This window comes from Lissotriton helveticus, chromosome 5_1, assembly GCF_964261635.1.
Source record: "Lissotriton helveticus chromosome 5_1, aLisHel1.1, whole genome shotgun sequence".
NCBI lineage: Eukaryota > Metazoa > Chordata > Amphibia > Caudata > Salamandridae > Lissotriton > Lissotriton helveticus.
The window spans coordinates 1,782,987,691-1,783,011,420 of record NC_136065.1 but is presented as its reverse complement, the minus strand read 5'-3'; the positions used below and the strand labels follow the sequence as shown (position 1 = coordinate 1,783,011,420).

General features: G+C 39.9%; 1 protein-coding gene across 6 annotated transcripts in view; it reads left to right on the top strand.

Annotated features, from left to right (window-relative positions):
* Positions 1–17,906, top strand: part of TANC2 (tetratricopeptide repeat, ankyrin repeat and coiled-coil containing 2) — a 2,511,073-nt gene extending 2,493,167 nt beyond the window's left edge. For 4 of the 6 annotated variants that reach the window (XM_078645080.1, XM_078645078.1, XM_078645082.1 and 1 more), the window contains 3 exons: positions 9,573–9,719; positions 13,076–13,176; positions 15,390–17,451. In XM_078645080.1, coding sequence (XP_078501206.1) covers positions 9,573–9,719; positions 13,076–13,176; positions 15,390–17,319 — 2,178 coding nt within the window. In that variant the 3' untranslated portion in view covers positions 17,320–17,451. Of the gene's footprint in view, positions 1–9,572; positions 9,720–13,075; positions 13,177–15,389 lie in introns of all 6 variants that reach the window. The other 2 variants (XM_078645079.1, XM_078645083.1) reach the window with 1 other exon arrangement.
* The last annotated feature ends 5,824 nt before the right edge of the window (positions 17,907–23,730 follow it).

Sequence of the window (23,730 nt, the reverse complement as noted above, 5' to 3'; positions counted from 1 at the left end):
GCACAACTCCAGGAGGGTGGGGGGAGCCTAGCGGGATAAAGAAGACTCGTGCTAGGACTTTTATGTTTTTTGTGTGACTTCTTGGACTTACCTGAGCCACGTAACCTTGATGGCAAATGTTCTCAGTAGCGGCCTCTGGAGCAGGAGCGCTTCCGCGCCCTAGACTTTGACCGGGACTACAGTGACTTCAATCATGAGTGCTTTGGTGAACAACAGATATTGGTGACAGCGAGTTTGACCTCACAGTCTTTGATGGCCTTTTCGTTCAGCTTAGCACAGCATGGACACAGCGTTGGCACCATAGGGAGATTTCATGGCTTTCTGTTACCAACATCTGCCAATTACAATCACAACACGGCTAGTTTTGGAAGGTGACATTGGCTGCACACCTGACATGTTTCTTGAGGTAATATCTTGATCAGCTGTGACCGGATTCTATGAGCTCTAGATCCGTGTCAAAAGGTGAGGAAAGAAAACAACTGACGTCAGCGTGCAGAGGTGGTGCACTTATATTGGCCCACGACTTCATGTCAGAGGTGGAATGGATATGACGCGGAGCAGCACAGCGCCAACTCTTAACGCATGAAGGAACTACTAGAAAAGTTTCTGGATCCATTCTATCACCAGAGGAAATTTATAAGGTGAGGAATCTGCTCTTAGAAGTATTTATCAGAAACGGCTTTTTATGAAAAATACCAAATGACAATTTCTGAATTGAGCATCAATACGTTGTAAGCATCGTCGGAACCATCTTTCAGACCTTTGGGATTCACAATTTGCCTTTGGGTAATCACTACAAATGGCACTGGCACAGTGACTGATGACATCACAGCCAGGAAATGCAGCCGCAGAAGCACATTTCTGGCCAAAAAAAGAGACAACAGAAGAACAGAGCAGAAGAAAGTAGAGGAAAGGCAAGACGAGCCAGAGGAACCATTAGTTCTGACATTGAATTTGAAATATTTGTTAGTGATTTATAGTTGCTATTAATATGATGTTGGGGAAATCCTCATTACCAGTGGCCACTAAAAAGATAATCTGGCAAGTAATCGAGGGGAGGATCAATCCATTTGGTGTGATACAATATACTGTTGGTGAAATCTGCAAGCCTTGACTCCATCTCCGGTCATATATGGAAGAAAAGCTAGCAACCCAGAGGAGAGTTACAGGTTGCATTGGAGGTAACCCTTCCTCTGAACACTATCTATCCCCATATTGGAGATGCTTGAAACGCCTTTCATGCTGGATGTATTGATTACAAGAGTCAACACAGTGGATAGATCTGTGCAACTCCCAAAACCACTTATTTACTAAGTATGCCTGTCATATAGGCAACCTAGTGATAGATCCCAAGAACCTAGGGTGACCTGGTCCAACATATGTTGCTTGTCAAGTCATTTTTTATTTTGCATTCTTGAATTCGTCTGGATTTTATGTAAGAATAAACATGATTACAGTCCCAAGGTGGAAAGTAAAACCATTTACGAAATGGTTTACCCACACATGTAACCTTAGAGGTTTTTGAACTCTGTACGTGTTGCACATACTTGTTTGTCACATCAAGCACATACACAAGAAACAGTAAATCCAGACCTGTGAATCACAGTAATGGTGAATTGCATTGTGGGACTTGTAGTTGGTAGGTTCACGTGGTTAGGAAAATTACACAAGTGGACTGACAGCACAGCGATAGTTGTACACATAAAGTTTTAAATTCTGACACGTGAAACCACCTCACTTCAAACACTGTATGCATGTCATGCAAACAAGCTGTAACGCAAGGCCCCCATAACAGAAGACTAAGCAGTGCCTTTTCCAACAGAGGAGGAAGATGAAGAAGACATGATGGTGGAACAAGAGGGACCCGACATGGGATGGCCAGTCTCCTCTGATAGCCACTCAAGCTGAGAAGCAAACTGGAACAGGTGGCAGTAGTTTGAAGAGCAGAACAAGACCGCCCCCACACCCCCTCCCCCCCCACACACACAAAAGCTGCACTATAATCTCTCCCTGGACAGCCAAATGAAGCAGTGAGGACAAGTCGCCTGCAGAAGAGACTCATTGCAAGGTGGAAGTCTCTCCTAACTGAGCAGACAACCATTAGTTGGTTGCGAGGTACAGGGGGATTCAGGTTTTTAAATACATCATTGCAGATGGCCCAGTGTTACCAATTGAAACCCTCGCAGTTCCTGGAGAATAAGGTCGGGGCATGTGGAAGACAGTGTAGGACGTTTTCAGAAGCATTAGGAAAGGTCAGCAGGCAATAGCATACCAAACGGAAAGTATGACTGAGGCAATGACTGCTCTCTTTGGAGCAATTCATGAAGAGTACTTGGCACAACAGCAGAGTCCACACACTGTGCAGGTGGACATAAGTACATTGGGAGGTCACTGGAGTGGCAGTTCAGTGTTGCTGGTGCATTGTTTTGGCACACTGTTAATGTGTATTTTTGATCTGGGGCACTTAGTGGGAACGAAGGCAAGGGTGTAGTGCAGGTGACCTCAGCACTTGAGTTATGTTGCTACTGGGAGAAAGTGACTGCTTCTTAGTGTAGAGGGCTCCACCTAAGCAATGTCTCTTGCTCAGCTACTGCACAGTGCACAAGGAGTTGTGGTTTTGGAGATCAGCTGCGGCTGGCACATGTGCAGAAACAGCAAGTGTAGGCAGATGGAAGATTATGCAGAAGGAGTAATCATTTCTCAACCTATTCTACACTTGCATGTGACTATAACATGTTTATTTTGCACTCTAAGTGGTAATCATCATCAACTGAATTGGCTGCCGTTACTTTCCGTTTTCAAGTTTCACCTGCGAATAAACAGGAAGTTCATGTTGAGAACCGAAACTGTGTACAGTTGTCATTAAAACGAGTATGCCTTGTTTACCAGTTACACCAGAAATGGTTGTTTGGATTGTCTGGTCGCTTTGCCCTTCCTTCTGTAGCTCTAATTGCATCTTGACATGGGTTTGCTTGATGTGGAGGCGGGGGTTGGGGTGAGGGGAGGTTGGAGTAGGGTTTATTGCTGTCATCATACTCATCATCTTATGCTTACATCAGAAAGCCTATCCTGATTGCAATGTTATGCAACATAGCACAGCAAGCTATCATCTTACTGCACGTTTCTGGTGTATACTACAGTGCACCTCACTTTTTATGAAGGCACCAGAATCTGCCTTTGATAAGGCCTGAAGTTAGCTCCACTACAGACCAATTTGCCTGCGTCGAAGTTTATATCCCCTTATCCCTTTGTGGCTTTGGAGGAAGATATGGTGTCAAGAGCCAGTAACGACTGGTCTACACCCTGCCACAAGGGGTATGATGTAGGTAACCATGTAGGAAAGGTTGGGATACATTATGTAATGTTTCCATCTCCAAAGCTGTTCTCTTGCATCATACCAATCATGAGTAATGCTTCCAGGGTAGCATTCAACAAAGCTTGTTATAAGGCACTTGGAGTTACATGCCCCCCCTGTATGTTCAGTGAATGCTGGTACTTCATGCACGACCTAATGACTTCTGGAAATTGCGCAGAGCAATACAATCCCTGCTTGGTGTCCTGAAACTCTACTGGTGTGTTATGGAACTATATGTAGGAGAAACGATACATTTCTAAACTCAGTCTGTTGAACACCTTTCAAACATGAAGAGGTTTTTTCCTACCTTTTTAATGTATTCGTTTTTACTGTCTGAATTGCTGCATGATTGATCTACAGTAGATTATCATTGTTGCCTCTCAGTACCACATGTTTTTGTACAACCAACAAACATTAGATAGCCTTTTGACCAGTACAATCTGTTAGATGTAACAGTATATTACTTTTGTAAATCGCCCACTTACCAAAAACAAGTCAGATGAAAACATTATCTAATTCTATTTTTTCCTTCTTATTTGTGTTCTTTATTTCAGTGATGAGTTTCTTTGGGGAAACCATGAGCAATTGATCTACAAATAACCCCTTGATGAATTCAGAATTGTGACTCCTTTTTAGCTTTCCTGGTCCCTCAGTGGGTTTCAGGCCTGTTTCCACCACACACTGCAAATAGGTAGAAATCTCAAGAAATTGGAAAAATAGACTACCACATATGAAACTGAAAAACTATGGTAAAAAGACTTTTTGTTGTTTTTATTTCAACTCTGATTGTTCAAGAAAGCAGGGACGATGGTGATCATACCAAAGCAGGCCTTTTGTTGATGCCATTTTTGGAAAGAACTAAACAACTAAACAAAAAGCCAATACTGCAACAATTTTTATAAAAAGAAAGACTGAATCGCTACGCACTAAGAATTGAACAAAGCGCGAGTAAGGACAGTTTTGTCAGAATAAATCACATTTATTTTTTATCAGAGTTAGTAGTTATTCGTTGGTTCTAAGTTCACCATGAAATTCAAAACAATAATAATACGGACAATACAGAATACAATTTTCATAAAAATGGCATCATTACATAAATAGTACAAATTAGTGTAAAGACAACATTCATACGTAATTGATCAATATTCTCATTCGAAACTAACTCTTTCACACATACCAGGCATACACAAGACAATATTTACAATCTAGAATGTCACAAAATGAATTAATACAACAAAAACACCAAAGACACTCTTTCAATGAGTTTAAATGATTGGTAGAGTCGTAGCAAGCTATTTCAAGAATAGCGGTCTTAAGGTGAAGGAAAACGGTCTACGCGTTTCGAACCCTTATTCAATTGGGGGGTTCTCATCAGGACCTCAACACTGTGAGAAAGAGAAGGGGAGAGGTGTCACTGATTCGGGATCATAATGGAGGCAAAAACACAAACTAGCTGCCAACCTCATGCTCGACCTCTTACCTTTGGTATGAGTACACACTAATGTGAGACAAGCCGGGCGATGACACTCTATAAAATAAATCAGTAGATGCATATAGTCACTTAACCCCTATGAAAACATAGCCAAATCAAAACATGTCTCTCAACATCGCCCATAGGGATGGCAGAACATAGACTTACGTGCTTCGTGTCAGTATCGTGTTTTCTAAGTCTGAAAAGGAGATGGTCTGTCAGTGGAAGGAAGCATTAAGGAAATTGTCAGAAAGCTGGGGGGAGGGCTGGAGGGTGCTTACTTGGTAAGTTCCAATGTTCGGCAAAGGATTGTTAGAAGGAGGACGGTCTGGAAACAATCAGAGACCTGCGGGGAATAGAAAGCCTGTGTGAGGCGTCAGTGCGCGAGTTGCTGTGGGGCGGTTCTTAGATCTGGCCACTCGGGCGGCTTACCTTTCGCCTGCTGGCGTGGTGTCTCAGAGTAGAGTCCGCTCTGTGTCCACTAGTCGCATGGATCTCGAGCTGGCGTGAGGAGTACGCCTATCACCGCGATCGTGCTTCCGGGTCGCGGTGCTTCTGGGAACCGTAGTTCGAAGCTGGCTTAGGAACTACAGATCTACGGGGGAAACGCCTTGGGCGGCGCAATTGCAAGCTGGTGCCATAGGTGTCGGACTGGCGTACAGGGGACTCCTATGGGTGCATGCGTCCAACCGGGTTGGGTGCCTCTTGGAAAGGTGGTTCAGAGGTAACTTCTTGAAAACTGCAACTATTCAGAAAAAAACACTTACAGGAGCTGATCTGTGCAGTACTGCTTCAATGTTCGAATAAAAAATTAATTCAGCCTGTACAATTCCGACATTTCATTTAGGCCTTCCAACGCGGTGTTGAATTTCAAAATCAACATTGTTTCTCTCTGCAGCAATTTTTTGTCCAAATCGCCACCTCTCAAGTCTTTCTCCACTTTCAATATCACTGTCCACTTTAAGTCTGATTCAGTGTGTTCCATATTTCGCAAATGGTTCACAAGTGGTGCTGTAAGGGTCTTAAGTCTTATTCGTGACTTGTGCTGGGTTATGCGTGTTCTTACCTCCTGATTGGTTTTGCCTATATATAATAGGCCACACGGGCACTTAATCCCGTATATCACATTTCGTGATCTGCAATTCGTAAAGGAATTATGTCTCCCAAAAATTTTTTATGTTGAAAGACCGGCCCTTCTTCAGTGGAGGCGCAGCAAATGCATGTGCCGCATTTCTTGTGTCCTACAATTGGCAGACCAGCGTAAGTTCTCACTGACATGACTTCCTTTTGTGGCAAAGCGGCTCTAACCAAATGATTACCAATTGTTCGGTTTTTACGAAACGCAAATAATGGCTTTACATTTAAGGATCTGTGCAGGTTTTTTATTAGATGCCAATTGTTAGCTACCACCTTTTTAAGTAGATTAGAGTTCGGGCAGTATGTTGAAACGAAGACAATCCTGTCTATTTCCTTCTTGATTTTTCTTTCGAGTAAACTTTCGCGTGGTGTCCACCATGCGCGTTTCATCGATCTCTTGAGGAGTTTTTTTGGGTAGCCACGTTCCAAAAGATTGTACGTCAATTTGGTAGCATTATTTATAAATTCTTCTTTGATGTGGCAATTTCGGCGGATTCGTAAATATTGCCCATAGGGTAAATTTTCTTTCATACTCCTTGGATGATTGCTCTTAAAGTGTAGAGACTTGTTGCGATCAGTCTCTTTTTTATACAGAGTGGTAACAAGTCCTCCTTCTGCAGGGTAAACCTCAACGTCCAGAAAGGGCATCCTGTATTTGGAGAAATTCAAACTGAATTGGATCTCATTTGTCCTATGGTTGAGCCATAGATGGAATTCTTTTAGTTGGTTTTCCTGTCCTGTCCATACAAAAAAGCCGTTGTCTATATATCTGCTCCAATGTTCAATATATTCGAGGTAGGGGTTGTTCTTATAGACAAAAGTTTCCTCATATGTGGCCAGAGACAAAACGGCTAACTCTGGGGCAAAAGGGCAACCCATTGCCACTCCGCTTGTTTGGTAATAAAAGTCACCATCATTTTGGAAAGAAACCACTACATACTTTCTTAAACTGCACTTTTTCCCATTTTCGTTGCAAAAAAAGAAAAAAAAAACTTTTGCCATATTTTACCAATGTTCTTGGTTCCCTCAAGGTGAATACACAAACGCGGAATAGCTTTAGAATCCCCAAAATATGGGGGAAAAGGACTCGAATTTAGCCTGCATTTTTTTTTCCAGAGAATTTTTATTATGAAAGCTTTAACGTGACGCATCCAAAACATCCACAAAAAGGACTCTGCGCTGGGGGTTGCAAAACCTGAGCAGCTAAGGGGTTAGACCTAAGGTGATTTTACGTACTAATCCACGTTTGCCAGATTTGCTGTTATCTTTTCCCTGAATCCTCTACTGTCCACAGAGAGTGCATTATACTCGGAATCTGAAGGGATGCCAAAAAATTCTACTTTGACAAGGAAACACTTCTTCTGAAAAGTTATTCAACTCTTCATTTGGTCTCCATAATAAACAAAAAAGCAAGCCTTAAGGAGACACTGGCTGGCATGTTTGTTTGTAATCTCTGTGTCCTAACAAATCTGGAAGATCAATTCATAGTACTGTTAGAGCATTCACTACGATAGAGAGCGCTGGCACAGCAACCTTTTCTGCTCGCATCCCACTGATAAACATACATAAAGCAACTACGTAAGTAGTGACATATTTTTAAAATGAAGTGAGACTCATTCCTGTCATCCACTTTGTTTACTACTACACCTGCTTTCTAGTCATAATTCAAGCATGTGATTCTATGAAAACCCCAATAGTGTAGAAAAAAAGTTTCTTACCTGTAACTGTTCTCTAGATCTAGACATCGATTTGCATGCGTTAACCCCTTCTATTAAGACTCTTCTTGATAGTTTTTATTACACAGTTCTTCGCAAATCTGAAGCTTAGATGCTTCTGAGTGGAGTAGAGGCCCACCTTTCTCTGAATCACTGGCTACAGTTTGGGTCACTTAAAATAGGGACAGATTGCTTACAGGGAAACCATTGTTAAATAGGTGTATAGGAACACTGAAGTGTAAACGTGGATTACTAAGAGTTCCTACTAATTTCGAGAATAGCGAGCATGTGAATCGGAGAGTGAGTCCAAAACTGGAGAACCATAGATCAGGTAAGTAACTTGTTCCTTCTTACCTAGATCCTCTAAACATACAAACCTCCTTGGATCACTAACTCCGACACATCAAAAGGAGTTAATTCACCATTCATGATGTTACTGAATTGATGCTTGTTTAGTTATTTTATTTTGCTATGTTACTTTCTGTGCTCCTCAAAAAAAAGGCAATTGTAAGAGAGACATAAAAGTGACATTGAACACTTGTACAAAGAAATACCTCTTTTGGGATAATTTCTTGGGTGCAGAGATAAAAAAATTATTGCCATTTATTGTGAATTTGTGTTAAAACATGTATTTATTCAAATCGGGCATCCTGTATATGTATTAAAGTGAACCGTTTGACCTCTTTTCGCTGGAGTCCTGGCAGGTGTGTTGCATTTAAAAGCAGCAAACGTGAGCAGCTCGTACACCAGCAATAAAGAAACTGCCAACTCTCTGTCCACTGGCTGAGCTACTAAGATACCTGCTGTGCCCCTGCTTCCAGCCCTTCACATCCTTTTGTCATATGGTTTAAATCATTCCCTACCCATCTATGCGCAGTGCTTCATTGCTTTGTAGAGGCTTAGTCCTATGTGAGTTTAAATGTATACAGACATACATAAAATACTTTGTTTTTATGACTATTTGTAACAAAGCATAATATGGCATGTATCACTAATTTCCTAATAACCATTTTTTTCACTTGTTTATTGAAGTTCATTTGATTTCATGTTAATAACCCCTTCCGTGTGGCCGCGATTCCCCCCTTGTGCGGCAACCGCACGAACAGGGCGGGGCCGTGACGAACCCCAGCCGTCATCAGCACACGAGCACCGTGGAGCGTGACGGCTGGGGTTCGTCACCAGCATGGAAGGGGTTAAACTTTGAGTGATGATTGAAAGTTTTACTTTCAGAAACCTTTGCTAAATAGTAATTATACTTTAGTTTTACTTGGGTACATGGAAATGGGCAAACGCTCAGTTTACTATAAAAAGATACCAACAGCCTCTTACTCTAAAAACACACCCAATAAATTACTCTTATTCGAGAAGTCTTTTTGTTAGTTAACCTTTTTTAACTGACAGCATCGGATTTGTAACATTGTATTTATATTATTTAGTGTCCAGCAAAAAAGTTGTTTTCACTTTTTGCTTGAAACAGTGAATGGGTGAAACCCCTGCCCTCTGTTTTTCTAGAAATAAATATCTTAAGGTAACATTCATTGACCAGAGTAAAAGGAAAAACATTATCTGAAGTAGTTAAAAGCTGTGTATTTGGTCTTATGATCTTTTGGATTGGTTGGGACGGGGTTTAGTGACAAATTCATAATGACGCTTAATGGTTTCAACTAACTGAGAACACTTTAACATAGATATGGAAAAAGCTACCCTATAGCCCAATCAGGGCTATATAATTTCCATTTTCAATTGGATGTAATCATGTTAATGTTATAGACCTGTTAAATTTTCTCATGACTTGTTGCTAATGATGCACTGCTGCAAAGCATCAAAAGCTTGTGTGTCATAACGTATAATGTTAATGCTGATTTGTCTCTTTTTATTCCTCGTACAACCTCAGAAAGGGAAGGTGAAGGAAGCAGCACAGCGTTACCAGTATGCTCTGAAGAAGTTTCCCAGAGAGGGCTTTGGGGAAGACTTGAAAACTTTTCGAGAGCTGAAGGTGTCTCTTCTCCTCAATCTCTCCCGGTGTCGGAGGAAAATGAATGTAAGTGCCTTGCCATTTTTACTTGGGAAGGATTGGGATAATCATACTCTCTATGCTGTGCTTGGGCTGTCAACATTTACTTTTAACCACTTTAAAGAACCTATGATCAGTGAAACACAGTTATGGAGGATAGAGGTGTGGTGTCCTAGCACCACAAATGAGTTACAAAATCTAGGGTTCTACAACATCTACCCAGTAGGCTCATTGAATTCTCTTTCCATATGCTTTGAGAGGTGCAGACTAAACACCTATAGAAAATGAAGAGAAATGTTGTTTTATCTGTTAAGCGAAGTGTCTGCAGTTTCTATATTTGAATACAATGTTTCCTAGGTGGATAAGGCCAGGCATCAGAACAGAAGAGCTGAACGAAACATATTATTGTGCACTATCAATAAAACCAGACACACCATTTTTCTATCTTTATATGGTATTCTATATCTTCTTTTCTAGTTATATCTACTGTCTCTGTTCCTTTTTTTAGATAAATTTCCCTCCACAGGACACTAACAGAGAAGAGTTTAAATTAATAGGTGGGGCCAAGGAGGTATTTATGGGAGAATTTGAGTCATTTAAAGTGTAACCATGTAAAACAAATATTCCTGATTTTAACTTTTTTTCTCACCGGCTTATGAGGACACTGTTAACTTCCTGGTGAAGATATTAACCTTACACAATCTGTTTTTCAGGTTGAAATGAATTTTGCACACTTAAGGAGCCTTCTTTTCAATTGAATATATGTTTATAGGGGCACGGGACCGATTATGAATATGCGAGATCTTCTCACACACTTTTTAGGGAAAATCTCTGGCTAACTGTCTCTGCATGCTGTCCTAGCATCCACTTCTCTTCTCTGTCACCCTGGAACCGTTTATGGCATGGAATGCGTATCGAAAGTGCAATGCACAGATCAATCATAGCAGCAGCCATGCGAAACAAATAATTTACTCTTGTGTGAGAAATATAAAGGAAATTCCTGCTGCAGAGGTACATCATATCGCACACTGTATTCGACTGATGTTATTGCTGTTTTCGGAGACTATAAGTAGTTTGCAAAACTGTGAGCATTGTGGACAGCCCACTTAAAATAAAACATTTTAAAAACTTTAGAATTACGAGACTAAGAAGACTTTTTGATTAGTCTATCTACCAAAAGTTAAAATATTAGCATTAGGAAATGACGTCTTTGATTTTTTTTATTTTTTTTTTTATTTCTTTTTAGAATGGTACGTCACCTTTGTATTAAAAAGTCATGTCCTAATTCCTATCTATGTTAAATACAATTTGTAGAGCCCTACCATTCCTGAAGACAATAAACCTATGGATTGCCCAGTGCCCGGCTTGAAAAAAGAAAAATGCATATCAAACCAAATCCAGTAACAAAATATTTCAACAACTATTGTCGATCAGCTAGATGTTAATAGTCATTATGTATCCTGCTTTAAAAGTCAGCAGGCTAATTTAGTGCTCATCATATCCAGCAGAACATTAACTGGTGAAAAATGGCTTTGCAGGTGGGCATTTATTTACTCACTCTTCGGCCTCTAATAAATATTTAGTTTTTCTGTTGACTTTTTCCCTTCTGGTAGTTAAGCAGTCTGCGATACTAAATTATTCTATTACCCCCTTCAGTATTTCATTCTCGCTTCTCTTCCTTCCATTCCTTACTCTTTTCCACACTAATCCACTTGTCTTGCTCAAACACACACACACGCTTTTCTGGTAATACCCTTCCCTGTATCTTAATGGAATAATTTGGTCTCTTTTGGATTTTTCGATAACCCATAATATAGCTCCACAGTCTTATTTAAATCATGTTAATTGTATTTGTCTATGGAGACTTATTTTCTGGTGGACTAGACAAGAGAGCCTCTGTTAGCGCCTCAGTTACATTTATCTAGCTGATGACATTGAAGTATAATTCATTGTGATTAGATAGACAGCAAGCAAGACAGTGGTTGAGTTAGAAGAAGAAATGGGTTGTGATCATATAAAATATGTTCCAGTTTAGACCTCATTAGTTGTCTCCATTAGGAGTATTATGCCAAGGAGAATAAAAATAGAATGTTAGTCCAAGTTTGTGCTACTGTGATGGTGCGGAATTTAATGCATAGGGGCAACAACTAATTAATCATAGAAATGTGTGAAACCTAGAGGAAAGAAGCCAGAGACCATATTATGGGGACAATAAAATTCCTCCAGCTAATAAATCAGTACAAAGCGCAGATAGTTTTCCATTGAAGAGTACTTCTAGACTGAGCAGTCCTAATAAAAAGCTCTAATTACTGTGACCTCAGTGCAGTGAATTCTCCTCTAGATAGTTTCACTTACTTTTAGTCTGCTTCTCTCACTTTTCTAGACTACGCCAGTGGTTTCTTTTTGTCTTTGATTTTCAAGGCAATTTCTCACTCCTATTTACACACTTCTCTTTTTGATACCAAAACAACCCCCACTGATTTGTGTATCACACTCCTTTTAGTGGAAATAATGTCCCACTCTTTTTTGATTAGTAGTGCATTCATTCTCTTGTGGTTTCTGTAGTATATTTGATTTTTTTTTATTTGTATATGACACTCATTCTTTACATTCATCTTAAGTCATACATTTAGGCTCTTTTGGTTTGTCTACTAAATTCAAGTTCTTTTAAGTTGTGTTCAAAAGTTGATTAACTTTGTCTCAAGGATCACACTACATCACATTTGGCTAGTGTTCCACATTCAATCTCCCTTGACAGTGTTTCACACTATCTCATATTTGACTTGTGTACAGCGCATAAGCACCATTAACACGTGTGCCCATTATTTCAGTCGTTTTCTATCATGGTTTTCCTTTCTCTAGCTACATACCATGTCTCTCCACATAGAGAGATGATCTGACTAAATTCTGCCATCGCCCCATAAATTATAATCTGTGACGTCAGTGTCCTCAGGACCTCTCTAGGAAACAAGGGCCTGTATGCAAGCCAGTGGGATTACTGATTTTATTCCCTATTATAGAACCATGTGTTTGAGAACATACCATTTAAATGGCTAAATACATGAAGGTTATTCCTGCTTTGAGAATATTTTTATAAGAGCATTTCCATTTGCTCCTAAGCCTGTTCTCATGTCAGGAACTGACTGCATCTTTCCTAACTTGGTACTGATGCTCCAAAGCATGGCAAACTATAAATAAACCAATCTGGAACAGGGATTTCATTATTTCATTTTCCTTTAAATCAATTAATAAATCTTTTTGACTTTGTTCTTTATAACAAAAAAAATGCCTAAATATGTAGTTGTAACTTTGCTCTTTACTCTTTAGTTACATACATATACATATATTTGTTTTGTTTTGTTTGTTTATTATTGTAACGGCAGGATTTTGGAATGGCCGAGGAATTTGCCACTAAAGCACTGGAGCTGAAACCAAAATCCTACGAGGCGTATTATGCAAGAGCCAGGGCAAAGCGCAGTAGCAGGTGAGGAGATAGAGGCGAGCGAGCGATCGCCATGTTTGGGACCACAACCGAATTGGGAAACTTTTAATTGTATTTTAAGGGGTGTGGAGGCTAATCAGACAGTTGGCAAAATATGTAGCCAATGCAAGTGCACTAATGGAATCCCTTCTGTTACAACAATTTATACGAAATGACCACCGGGAGCGGGGAAGAAAAGCCTTTGCTTATAAACAAGTCTGATGAACAAAGTTGAGGGAGTAAGATCCTGCGTGGTTACAGAGGTTGCAAGTAAAATAGTGTATATGTTAGTATCAAATCATTTTACATGCAAATCAAGTTGCAGACAAATGTTGTTTAGCTATACTCTCCTTTCAATAGCACTTATGTGGTATGCAAGTAAGGACAACGTTCATTGGTTAAGGGATTAGTTCCCGAGAGCAGTTTCTATATTCTGACAATAAGGCGTTTTCAAATGGCTCCGTCCCAAAAGCAGTTAGATACAGTGGTAGGTAAGATTATTACAGATAGCCATGATACACTGGTTAAAAGTATTTCATAAGTAGATACAGTGCAATTTGTTATTTTGAAAGTCGTTTGATACACATATTGGTTACTCTTTAGCTTCCAGAACCCTTTAATGATAGGAATGGAACAAAAAGAAAGTCAAGAGTTTGCCCCCTTCATTGAATGTAAGGCTGGTTCATTCATGGTGATCAGTCTGATTAAGTTGATGCTGTTGAAAGCCTTTGTAACTACTGTTGAGCCAATAGTCTGTTTGATTATGCGATTATGATGTTCCCACCTCAAGTGTCTTGTTTCCCTTGAGTTGGGTATTCACAGGTCTCTCCCACATTCCACTCAGTTATCTCCAGATCAGTTCCTTGTGACTAAGCTGTTATCACTAACCAAGAAAGCAACTGACATTTCTAAAAGCGCAGAATACTTTTTCAACATGGATTTGATCTAGTATCGTTAAGGAAGCATTCATGTAGATTCGAGAAAATTATGAAAATGCATGTATCTTAAAGCTCTTACTAATGAATGACTCACACAGAAAAGGCAAGTTCACAAATGCAATTCCATTGAGTGATTCAGTATTCCGAGCCCTGGACAGGAGCATACCATATGCAAAACAAAAGGACACTGCTTGACTTACCCCAGTTCTGAATAAAGGAATCCTTCACTCACCAGATTCCATTTTATTTTTCTGAAATATAGGTTTATGCTGCGTACTGAAACCTACAGTGCACAAGCTCATTTTCACTTTTACTTTTTGTTTATGTCAATTTACTTTTGATTTTTGTCAGTTTTTGTTGGGACTTGAGAAGTGGTTTATAGCTAATCAGGACAGCAGAGGAGTCTTAGTCAAACAAATTGTTCTCTAACTTGGGGTGATCCGTTTTAACAACAGCTTCCCTTGCTGATGCTTTTTGAAATAGGAAAACCTCAGTCCACATTTATTTGGACGTGTTTCTGTCATCTAAATAATATATAGAAGTTGAGAGGCCTTATCTCTTTTACTCCTAAGTAAAGGTCACCTCAGTGCTACTATAAACATATATGTCACACATTAGACGGTTGTTCAGATAATATCCGTAAACTTTATTAAACCTTTGTGTGGAAGGCAACAGAATATTATCTTTAACACAATCCTTTGTTTCCAAAATGCTCTTCACTCACGTCATTCCTACATAGATTATGGTCTACTTTCCAACATTAGCATTACACAACTACAGAACCTGCAATGTCTTTGAATAGGAACTTTAAAAGGGAACCATACTGTAATCATTGCAGGCTGTTCTCGTTTATCAGCAACGAGGACATGCAGTCCCACAACCGGGGAGACAACTGTGTAGGTCTTGATGGGATTTGCATTGTGGAAATGATAGTTTGTGTGTTTTTTTATTTGGTGTTTATTCAACCTCACAGACGAAGGTCGAGATGAGTGATGGTAGAGGCCCATACAGATTAGTAGTTGTACAAAGAAATGGTTATTATCCCTTTTTGGCAAACTAAGATCCATAAAGAGACCAGAAAGGCGTCATTCCCTTGTTAATTCGATATTTCTGTAGATCTTTGAGCTGTGTTTTACACTAGTAACCCCATACGCAGTAATGTTGTATTGTCACTGTGGCTTCTTAGAGACATATATACTATATGAAACAAATATCTGAACATTTATATTTGTTTTGCAACAGTTTTAATTTCCATTCTCATTTTGCTTTTTTGTCAAGCAGGCAGTTTGCAGCAGCCCTGGAGGATCTGAACGAGGCCATCAAGCTGTGTCCGAATAACCGGGAAATCCAACGGCTACTTATGAGAGTGGAGGACGAGTGCAGACAGATACAACAACAGGAAGAACTTCCTGATGAGCCTGAGCCAGAGGCTCAGAATGAAGATCTTGATTCTGTTCAGGATATCTATGAAGAGGAGTATCTTGAGCAGGACAATGAGAACGTTGTCCTTCAAACTGAGTCAAGGCCAGGTCAGGCCCTTCCTGTCATTCAGAGCCCACCACCTTCTCCTGCACATCGGGACTCCGCTTACATGTCTGGTTCACCTATTGCTTCACACCAGGTTTTTGACTTTAGGTCAAATAGCACTGTTGGTTCTCCAACAAGACAAGGGTACCAGCCAACTTCTCCATCACTTTCTCCAACACACCAGAACTCTCATTACAGATCTAGTCCTCCACATACCTCCCCAGCGCACCAGAGCTCCACGTATCGCTTCAGCCCACCTCCTGTGGGTAGCCTGGTGATGGAGTACCCAAGCCCACCACCCTCGCCTCGTAGAGCACCACAATATCGAGCAAGCCCTCCAGCAGAAAGCATGAGTGTATACAGACCTCAGTCTGGTTCTCCTGTGCGATACCAGCAAGAGCCCAGCATTGGACAGCACCCTGGCAGGCCTAAATCTCCATTGTCTAAAATGACACAAAGGTCTTTCCAAATGCCACAGCTTCCTACTCCTGTCCCACTGCCAGCGCACAGACTTCAAGCGGCCAAGGCACAAATTGTGAGGAGCAACCAACCAAGCTCAGCAGTGCATTCCAGTGCTGTTATTCCTAGTGGTGCTTATGGCCAAGTGTCTCATTCTATGAGCAGCAAATATCAGTCATCTTCGGGAGACATGGGTATTAGTCAAAATAGGTTGGTCTACCAGGCTTCATTGGGTGGATTAATAGCAGATGGGAGACCAGTGCAGCATGTTCAGGGCAGTTTAAGTGCTGGAGCAATCTGTCAACATGGAGGCTTGGTCAAAGAAGATCTTCCACAAAGGCCATCCTCTGCATACCGAGGTGGAATGAGGTACAATCAGACACCCCAGATTGGGCGTAGTCAGTCTGCTTCATACTACCCAGTCTGCCATTCAAAGTTAGAATTAGAGCGCTCTTCCCTTCCTTCGAGCCAGCTTGGTTCTCCAGATGTGTCTCATTTAATTCGGAGACCCATAAGCATCACACCCACTGAAATAAAGCCTCACCCACCTACTCCTAGGCCATTACTTCATTCCCAAAGTGTTGGCCTCCGATTCTCTCCTTCCAGCAATAGCATTTCATCTTCGTCCAACCTGACTGCGACATTCCGTCCCTCTGCTTCCATTCAGCAAATGGAAATCCCACTCAAGCCTGCATATGACCGATTATGTGATGAGCTTTCTCCAGTTTCTCCACCCCAAGGGGGCTATCCCAGTGAGCCAGCCCGCTCCAGAACCACACCTTTCATGGGAATTATAGATAAAACAGCACGGACTCAGCAGTACCCTCACTTTCACCAACAGAGCCGGACCTGGGCTGTGTCATCTGTGGATACAGTTATCAGCCCGACGTCTCCTGGAAACCTGCCTCAGACAGACTCCTACAGCCCACCCTCATCAATCAGCAACATTGCCTTTTATAACAAAACCAACAATGCTCAGAATGGTCATTTGCTGGAAGAAGACTATTATGGCACTCATGGGATGTTAGCAAATGGATCCCGTGGAGAAATTTTGGAGCGTGTTAGCCAGACCGCTTCCTATCCAGATGTCAAGGTGGCTAGAACTCTGCCTGTTGCACAGGCATACCAGGACAACCTTTTCCGACAGCTTTCCAGGGACTCCCGACAAGGGCAAACATCACCTATCAAACCAAAGAGGCCATTTGTGGAGTCTAATGTATAAAACTTACCCAAAAGTACAGATTGACAATACCCTTTCTATTTTCAGCACACATTTCCAGCTCATTTCCATGTCATCATAATTTGCTTTTTCATATTATTTGTGGTATCCAGAGACAGCTCAAGAAAAGTTGATTCCCTGACCTGAACTCTGGCAAGCTACAACTCTGATTACGTTTGCAACTCCTACAGACCAGAGTTTTTACTCACTGAGAATGTTTGAGTAAATGGTATGATGTAATGTATATTGAGAAACAGAATTGCAGGCAGTGACCTTCAACGAGTCAAATGACTCAATGGACAGAAGGTTCTTGCAGCGGAAGTGTAGTGGAGCAATCCGTTTTGTTCTTAGAGAGTGGGGGGAAGGGTTTATTTTATAATATTGTTAATTTAATTGAACTTAATTGTTTTTCTAATTTAAACACAGTGTAACCTGCTGAAAAATCGTTTCACAACAAGTCCACAATCTTTCACGAGATAGTGAAGTGTTTTTGTGCAGTTCGGACTGGACCAAGGGATGGCCACTTTGTTGTTCTTTAGAGCACACTTTCTTCAGATCTAGTAGTAAAGAGAGCGAGATCAAAAGCCCAACATAATTATGCCCTCCTTCTTGAGTTTGAGAGCACTACATTTGTTGAACATTGAAATAATGTACCTTCTTTCTGCCACACATGCAGTATCTCGGAGATAGGTATGACCTACCTTGTTATCTAGCAGAGACTATCCTAGTATTTTCACTTCTGGGTTAGTCTAACCCAATACTACCACTAGAAATGAATGCTGCAAGCACTGGAAAACGTCCTTTGGAATGATTCACTTGGCGCAAATTTTGCTCTCTATGGGAGGGTTTAATAGGTATGTTAATGTGGTTATGCCAAATTTCGTTTAGGCTGAAGAAGCTCATTGTTTCCAAAACCAAGTCAGTGCAGTCATTCATCACAAAATGAGTGCCTTTAAAAAGAAATAACAACTAATCATGTATAGGTTATGGGGTTTAGTTTCTCTTTCAAAACAGTATTATCATTTGGAATATTAAGTTCTTAGTTTAAAAATGTTCAAATTGAATTGTAAGTCGTGTACTAGGAAGGTGGAAAGGGAACTTGTATTACATAAAAGTCAAACTGTACACCTTGTTCCCCCTTGTTATACAGTTTGCTAGAAAGGTTTTAGGGTAATTTCATTGAATGTAGGTTTTATAGCCAGAAACTCTGTCTGAGACTCCCATTTTATATTTTTGATTTAAGTTTAATTAGGTTCCCTTCATTCAACGGAGTACCTTTCAAGGCCTAAGTAGGATTTTCTTTTTTATTCACAACTTACCACTCACTGCAGTCTTTGCCTTCACTACCTCGGTTAGTTGTGTTCTAACAAGTTAGCCAGGAACTGTAACAAGGCAAACACATTAGTTGTGTTTACAGACTAGTCCAGTCCTACCATTTATCGGCAGGTCAAATCTTGTTGTGCACCAACATCCACAATCTTACTGGTGGTGACTAACACTGCTGTTCACTGTTTGTGTACATGTTTTTTCAGTTGCCTTCTGCCTCTAGCTGCAACTAACAACTCGAAACTTGTGGGGACATAACCACCATCTGTGGGGGGCACTTTTTACTGACCAGTTTAATGTTGAAGATATGCAAGTTGAGCTGTCTTGGTAGCACCTTCATCTCTTCTTGGTCCAGCAACAAAGGTACAAACTCTAGTACTCTTTGTAGTGACCTGCACTTACCATGTTGTTATTGAGCTCACTCACTTAACAAGTTGATTGGTTCAAAGAAGTGGGTCAAACATAGAGATGGTATATTGTCCCAGCAAACCACCAGTCTCTCGTATCCTTATTGAAACTGGAATGCGTACAAGAGAGAACAGTGATTTAGCATGATATGCCTGTCATGGTCATTTTTGCAATTCACGCTATTCCATGCTGTTGTCTCTCTGCATCATTCGTTGCAGTCTACCTCTTATTGAAAAGGATGTGACCTTTCAATTTCAAGACAAAGCTGAGTATCCCTTCAACAGTGCTTGAATGTATCTTCTGATCATGTCCCCTAGTCATGAAAATGTTTCAGTATTTTGGGAGAAAGAAAATAGCATGAGTCCGATGTGTATGATTAAGTGAGTAATAACATATATCTAAGCATGTGTATCTAGAGCCACACATGCATTCAAACATATCCCCTCCCAGCTGAATCATTAGTATCACTCTGGCAGCAAAAACGTGGCACACTCTGACCTGGTCAGGCATAGAGAAAGAGAAGGTTAGAAAATAAGCTTACAGATTCAGTAATGATTCCGTAGTGTATGGACAGAACAACTCACAAAACATTCTTACTGCCTTCTCATTAAACTTTTGGGTGCCTCAAATGGAGGGAGCATGTGTTGTACTGTCAAAAATGACGAATCTAACCTTCTTTTTAAAGGATTTAATTTTCTCCGTTATCTATGCAGCTTGTGTTTCATTTTCTTTAACTAATAAACAGTAGTTTTAGCCAGAGATAGACTGAAACACCGTCCAAATTGCTACTACATTACCAAAGGGATGTGTGACTTCTAAAATTGTCACTGACTTCATCATGCTACATTATTTTAAAGAAGTTTAAATGATCTTTTCCTGGATCTTGGTTAAAAAGCGGTTAACTGAGGCGGATGATTTGTGTTTGAAAATGGTGAGAGACCCGTGTGAACTTTTGTTTTAAACTCGAAAACCCAGTGTGCTGAAAAGTGAGGTTTGTTTATTATTATTAATATATTTTGGTATTTATGTTTAGTCTCCTCAAAGAATAACAGGTAAAGTTGCCTAGTCCTATATTCCCTGGCACAAGATGAAAGAGTGTCTGACTGTAAACTGTACTGTAGTTCACCCATGTAATGGGAATCACATCTGGGTTGAGGGGTGTGTGTATGTAGGTGTGTGAATATATATATATATATATATATATATATATATATATATATATATATATATATATATATATATATATAACTGTCTTGGAGATTCTTTGTCTTTCATCCTTTCATTTCTCCCACAGTTTTATTTTTGTTTTCATTTTTTAAAAGGCTGAGTATTTTTGAAACATTGTAAAGAGGTTCTAAATGTATTAAACTCGAGTTATATTAGTTCCTTTAAAGCATCTATGTTCTGCTACAGGTTACTGTGAGGTTGTTGGGAACTTATGATTCATGTTCTGCTGTGTGGCAGATATTGCATATTGCACTTCAGGAATGGTTTACAATTGTACACACCAGGACTTTGATAGAGTCTAGTCTCAGTATGAAGACATTTTAGGTGGGGAAACATTTTGGTTGAAATACAATGTGCAGACTCCTAGACATTTTGCTGTCCTTCCTTTTATTTGATTTGAGTACTCTCTGCCTACTACAAACCAAGCTCAGGCAATTTTGGGCAACCTGTGTAGCCGAAACACTGGCCAGTTAGTTTTCCCAATATTGCTGAATGCCTGAAACAAGCAAGAGAGACATGCCAGGCATTGTAGGGTTGTGGTATTCAGCTAATTGAGGCAAGTCGCCTGAAATGGTAGGGCCAAAACCACCTATCACTGCCTTGGGAGACAATTTGATTGGGTTTTACCCAGCTGTAGGAAGCAAACACGGGGGTAAGTGCAAGAAGGGAAGTGCTGGATTAAGTCTGAATAACAGAAAGTATAGACCCATTGAATTTCATTACTCTGTTCTTAGGAAGCCGCTGCTCACAGGCACTTCTACTGCCTTTTATTTCCATATCTGCCAAACAACTAGGAAGGCAAATTATCCCCATCACTGTGCAGTTTTAGAGACCGAACCCAAACAGCGAATTCTTATGGAGCAGCCAGATAGATTATTTTACACTCATAGGAGAACTGTGCATAAGTATCCAGAGAAAGCGTGGCCCACCTGTGGTTAGGGAAGTATATAGATGCGAAGCAAGAGCAGTGCATTCTCACATCACATCGCAGCTTATCAGAGAAACCAGTAGAAATTGTAAGAATCCGAAAATATTATTCTCTCAAGTAACTTCTAACAGTGCAGAGATGCTTAAATTTTTTTGTTTTCAAAGTAATGTTTTAGGGAGGTACAATAGTACGTTTTTTGCTTTCATTGTAGCTCAGGCAAGGGAACCTGCTACAGCATTCAAATGTAGTCGAGTATCAGAAGCTTTTTACTGTGGTGGTTTAAGTGCTTGAAAGGTATAACTCATTTGCAAGAAAAGTCAAAAATATGTTACATAAACTTAGCATTGATTTCTCATTTTCACAGAGATGCCATGTCATAACGCGTTTCAGGACCTGGATTCCAATGAGCCTTAGTGAAAGAACTTCAATAGATTCACCTGGTAGTTGTTAGTATGGGCCCGGCCTCAACAACATCCGTTGACCTAGCATCAGTACTTGCTTAGCTTTGTCACACTCTTCTTTCAAAGAAACAATGAATAATTAACAAATCCAGCCATTTTAAACCGGAATTCTATTTCAAAAGGGCTATGTAAGAACCTGACACATATCACTTTTAAACCAAAAGACAAAATAGTGGATTTCAGGGCTTAACTAAAACTCAACAAATATTTTCAGAAAATATCATGCCTCCTTCAATAAATTTGTCATTTGGACCGGTGGGCGTTTTTCTTTTCTTTCTGTTTTTAAAAGTTCATAAGAATGAAACATTCTCTCCATTTTCATGCAATACTTTGTGTGCGACTTTTGGACAAGCCATTAAATTCCTCTCCCCAGCCCCCTTAAAAATATACTCTTTTATATATGTACATGGTTATTTTATTCGATTATAATGGAAAAAGTGAAGTCACTGAAGGGAAAATACTTTGATGAGGGGAATGTGAAAAGCTAAGGAAACGTCTTTACAGCACTTTATACATGTTCTAATCTTTTGTTGCTGTAAATCAGATTGCAGTCTACATTTCAACTTAAAAAAATATATACCAGGCGGGGGAAATTAACATTATTTGGTTCATAATATTACAGTAGCTGTAAGTATGAAACACCATAAATGGTTATCCTTTCTGATGATTCCTCAAAGAGACACAGTCACACATCACAAACTTCTCATTCGTATTGCACTATCAATTTAAAATCTAGTCTCTCATTTTCTCTGTGAATGATTGCACTTTACCAGTTCCATTTATCTTGGCAAATATTTAATATTTGTGTTTTCATTAGAAAAGGACAAGATGGTTCTTATCTTTTAACGTATTTTCAAAAAAAAGAAAAAAATGCACACAAAAAAATACAAACGGGATAATAATTGTATAGCACAAGAGAGAAATGGTTGTACATATGAATAGGCAAAAGGGTACATTTTTTTAAACAAGTGGGTTGATGTGGGAAATACGCTAATTGATTTAAAGTGCTTCTCCAGTAATGTTCTTTCAGGCTCTGCTCATGGGTATTCACTGGAAAAAATAAGGCCTATATTTTTTCAATCATTGTTTACCTCCTATACTAAGGGTGTACAGAGAATCCCGACGACTTCTGTTTGAATTTGACACAATAAAGACCAATGATGGCTGTTGCTTTTTATCTATTTTCAAAATATTATTCACCTGGAAATGGTTTAAGAAGTCTATTCTTTGCAATGTTTGTGGAGTTTACATATTGAAGTTGCTGTGATTCAATCGTCCACAAGTTTCCTCCAATTTTCTTTTTTCTCAGTGGTGTTTGCACATCTCCCTCCTATATTGCATGTCCAAAATGTTTCTTAGTCCTGACAGACTACGTGTTGCAGTATCTGCAGTTGATTGTGCTTGACTTCATATGACCCCCCCCGCCTTCTAAGTCATTCCTGTCCAGCTCTCATTCCTTCTTCAAAGCATCTGGTCGTCCTGCTGTGCAAAGCCTAATTCCAGTCTTGTCACAGACAGACAATGTTTACCATCCTGGCCTTTCCTCTGTCAAAGTACTGTTTTGTTTTGCAATACATAAGCTGCAGTGACTACAAGGCCCACGTTTTACTGATTTGTTGAGGAAAAGGCTAGCATTTGAAAATGGTTTCTGTTTGGTCACTCTTATCAGCTTGTTTTTATTTTTTTAGCTCTCAGTACACACAATCTCACCCTCAGAGGCATATCTTCTCTACTAGTGCTTTCAAGTTATATCTTGACTCATTCCAGTAACCTGCTTGGTTCAAGGCATGATCCATGCATTGTTGTACCCAGGCCAGTAACCAAACCAGCAATTTTAATTTGGCATCATGAACCATGGATACTGTAGTTGTACATTAGTGCATCTCTGCACCATCTGAACCATATTCTTATTATATAAAATGAACTATCTCGGCTTTTAACATTTTACATGTTTACAGAGAGTGCAACATGTACACATTGAGGGAACTGCATGATAAATCAGTTGTTTAAGCCACAATATGATCACATTTTCTTGATTCATGGCATTTCAACATCCAATAGTAA